Source organism: Centrocercus urophasianus, unplaced genomic scaffold (assembly GCF_019232065.1).
Source record: "Centrocercus urophasianus isolate 14NV4802_14NV808 unplaced genomic scaffold, USGS_Curo_1.0 seq_23, whole genome shotgun sequence".
In the NCBI taxonomy this organism is placed as follows: Eukaryota; Metazoa; Chordata; class Aves; order Galliformes; family Phasianidae; genus Centrocercus; species Centrocercus urophasianus.
In genome coordinates this window covers 17,528,704-17,531,424 of record NW_024884789.1, presented here as the reverse complement: position 1 = coordinate 17,531,424, position 2,721 = coordinate 17,528,704, and the positions used below count along the sequence as shown (strand labels likewise).

Sequence of the window (2,721 nt, the reverse complement as noted above, 5' to 3'; positions counted from 1 at the left end):
TCCCAGCCCGGGAGATAGGGACTCCAAGCCATCCCTTTGCTCTAACCTCAGACCGGACCGCAACCCAACAACAAAACCACGCACGGGGATACCGGCACGGATGGAGCGGGGACATCTGGGTCAGGGCTTAACACAGCTCAGAAGGAGGACCCGGCTCACACGGACATCGGTGGGTCCCCACCGCTGCAAGGCTGAGGGCGTCGCGGCGGTCGGGTCACATCACGGCGCATTTCTCGGCTGATTGCTTCAGGTCCTCTAGCGTGGCCGAGGCTTTGTCCTTCAAGGAGTCAAGGTCCAGGTTCTGGATGTTGCTGAGCTGACCGATGACGGAGTTCTTCTCTTCCTCCTCCTCGTTGTCCTGCTCGATCATCTTGGCCAGCTCCTTGGGCAGCTCCACGTCGCCTCCCACCAGCTGGATCTGGTTGTCGTCCGTTTCGTTCTGAAAGTCAAAGCGAGGGGTGGTGGGACATGAGGGCAGCGAGACCGCATCCAAAATCGACGTCACTGTGCCTACGTGGGCTTTGGCAGCCGACCCAAGGTCTTGAGGGCCGGTCCCTGGCATCCCCAGGTGGGATGATGCCCATGAGCTCCATCCCTCAATGACCGGAGGCAATGTGGCCAAGCAGAGCTCGGCACACACTGGGCAGCAAAGCAAGAGCCGATGTGCAAAGCAGATTGAGCCAGCGTGGCTCTAAATTGCCTTCCAGCTCCCATCCACAATTTGGGCACCCAATTAAGCTACACGTATGTCTAATGACTGTGCCCACCGGCGAGCGTATTGGGGTCAGCTCTGCGCTGAAGAGCTTGCAAGAGGCAGACCAACTGCCAAGCAGGATCAGGAATGAGCAGAAGAAACTTGTCTAAAGATTGGAAGGGACATCTCAAGCACGAGGAAGCAGCAAAAGGATCGGGGGCCCGTAGCTCAGCAAGTCCCCACTTCCCCCGGAGGAAATCTCCATCTTTTTTCTCTGCCTTTCTTCTTTTTTTGGCAGCAGAGGACAGATCCTCCAGCTGCTGTTTGCTGGCAGTTACATGGGTGCAAGGAGCAGCGGGGCGTTCATCCAGGCTGGACCAAGAATCTCCAGCAATAAGAACAATATCACTTGGCTGAGCTGACCTTTCCAAACTAAAATTAGCCCGGCTCCAATTCACAGCATTCACCACCGCGAGCTGCAGAAAGGCTCTCACTGAATGCCGAGGGTGTTTTGGGGAGGGGGGGGACGCTGGTGGCAGCTCCAAGAGCTGAATTGTCGCTGATTGAATTGTTCCCAGTGGGGCGGAAGTTCCAAAATTGGGATCCATCTAGGAAGCGTTTGCCAAATTATCTGTGGAGCTGGCTAATCCAGGGGGGAAGGAGCCACGCTCTGCTCACAGCTTGCAGGGATGGCAGCCTGGAGTGGAGGGGGGGCTGTCCCTCAAGGAGATGGGGTTGGGGGCAAAAGAGGGGAATTGGGGGACGAGCGTGAGCGTTGGGGTCCTCTTCTTTGGGATGGTGGAGCTGGTGGTGCTCAGAGGTGGCTGGAAGGTCTGATGGAATGGTGCTTTTTAGGGGAACAGAGTTATGCTTTGGGATTCGGGGCTCACAACCCCCCTGGGAGGTGGTTCCCATCTCTCCTCCCGTTTTCCCTGTGCCATACCTTGGGGAGCCGATACTTGTCTCTGAAGTGGGATCTGACCGTGGCCCTCTCTGCCTTGCGCTGGGCAAACTGGGCGTCTCGCTCCATCCTGTGAACCACACAGGGCAGTTATGAGTGACCCCACCGCCTCATCATCCCCCTCCCCCACAAACGAGGTGTTCCCCATCTCCACAAAGTCCCGATTCCCCCCCCCCCCCTCCCGTTGTTGTTTTATTTATTTATTTTTAACCCCTCTGCACAGCCAGAAAGGAGAAAAAAATCCCCGAGGAAGCGGATTAAGGGATTAAGGGGGGGGGGGGGGGGGGGGGGGAGGTTCATTAAACAGCGTCCTGGCCCTGCCACCCCCACCATTGTTTTCCCCTACGCACGGAGAGCTCCAGGACCTCATCCCAACCCGTTCCCCCCCGCCCCCAGCACTCACTTCTCCTCCACCAGCTGCCGCTGATACTCCTCATACTCCTCCCGGGTCATGCCTTGAGCCTCTGCTGGGGACTTCTCACCCTCGCTCTTCTCCTCGCCTCCCAAGCCACCCGTCAGGTTCTTCAGCTGCCCCCCAACCATGCTCTTCACCATGAACGCCATGGCTGCGGGGTGCGAGGTGCTGGGAAATGTGGGTACCGGGGGGGAGATGGGATGCTCAGAGAATGGAGGAAATGAAGGTGTTGGGGTGTTTGGGGGGGTAGGATGTGCGAGGAACTGGAGACGGGGGAGAGAAAATGCTCAGAGCACTGGAGTGATGCGGGTATCGAGGGTAGTGGAGAGATGGGATGCTCAGGGAACTGGAAGCTGTGGGTAACGGGGAGGTGGGATGCTCAGGGAATCAGGAGATGCAGATACCAGAGGTAGTGGGGAGATAGGATGCTCAGGGAACTGAGAGATGCCAGTATTGAGGGTAGCAGAGAGACGGGATGCTCAGGGAACTGGGAGATGTGAGTAACGGGAAGGTGGGATGCCCAGGGAACAAGGAGCTACGAGTAGCAGGGTTAGCGGGGAAATGGGATGCTGAGGGAACTGGGGAGATGCAGGTATCGAGGGGACCGGAGGGATGGGATGCTCAGGGAACCGGAGCTGTGGGTACGAGGGG

At 57.9% G+C, this 2,721-nt stretch overlaps 1 protein-coding gene across 1 annotated transcript; it reads right to left on the bottom strand.

Annotated features, from left to right (window-relative positions):
* Nucleotides 1-214: 214 nt before the first annotated feature.
* On the bottom strand, nucleotides 215-2,245 carry CPLX3 (complexin 3). The gene is made up of 3 exons (XM_042824427.1): nucleotides 2,059-2,245; nucleotides 1,638-1,725; nucleotides 215-439 (listed from the first exon to the last, which is right to left on the bottom strand). The coding sequence occupies exons 1-3, from the start codon at nucleotides 2,217-2,219 to the stop codon at nucleotides 215-217; spliced, it is 474 nt and encodes a 157-aa protein (XP_042680361.1). The 5' UTR covers nucleotides 2,220-2,245.
* Between the last annotated feature and the right edge of the window lie 476 nt (nucleotides 2,246-2,721).

Coding starts and splice junctions, on each gene's coding strand:
- CPLX3 (XM_042824427.1), bottom strand. CDS start 2,219: ATGGCGTTCATGGTGAAGAGCATGGTTGGGGGGCAGCTGAAGAACCTG. Junction 1,726..2,058: donor CGGCAGCTGGTGGAGGAGAA/GTGAGTGCTGGG, acceptor TGTGGTTCACAG/GATGGAGCGAGACGCCCAGT. Junction 440..1,637: donor ACAAGTATCGGCTCCCCAAG/GTATGGCACAGG, acceptor TTTGACTTTCAG/AACGAAACGGACGACAACCA.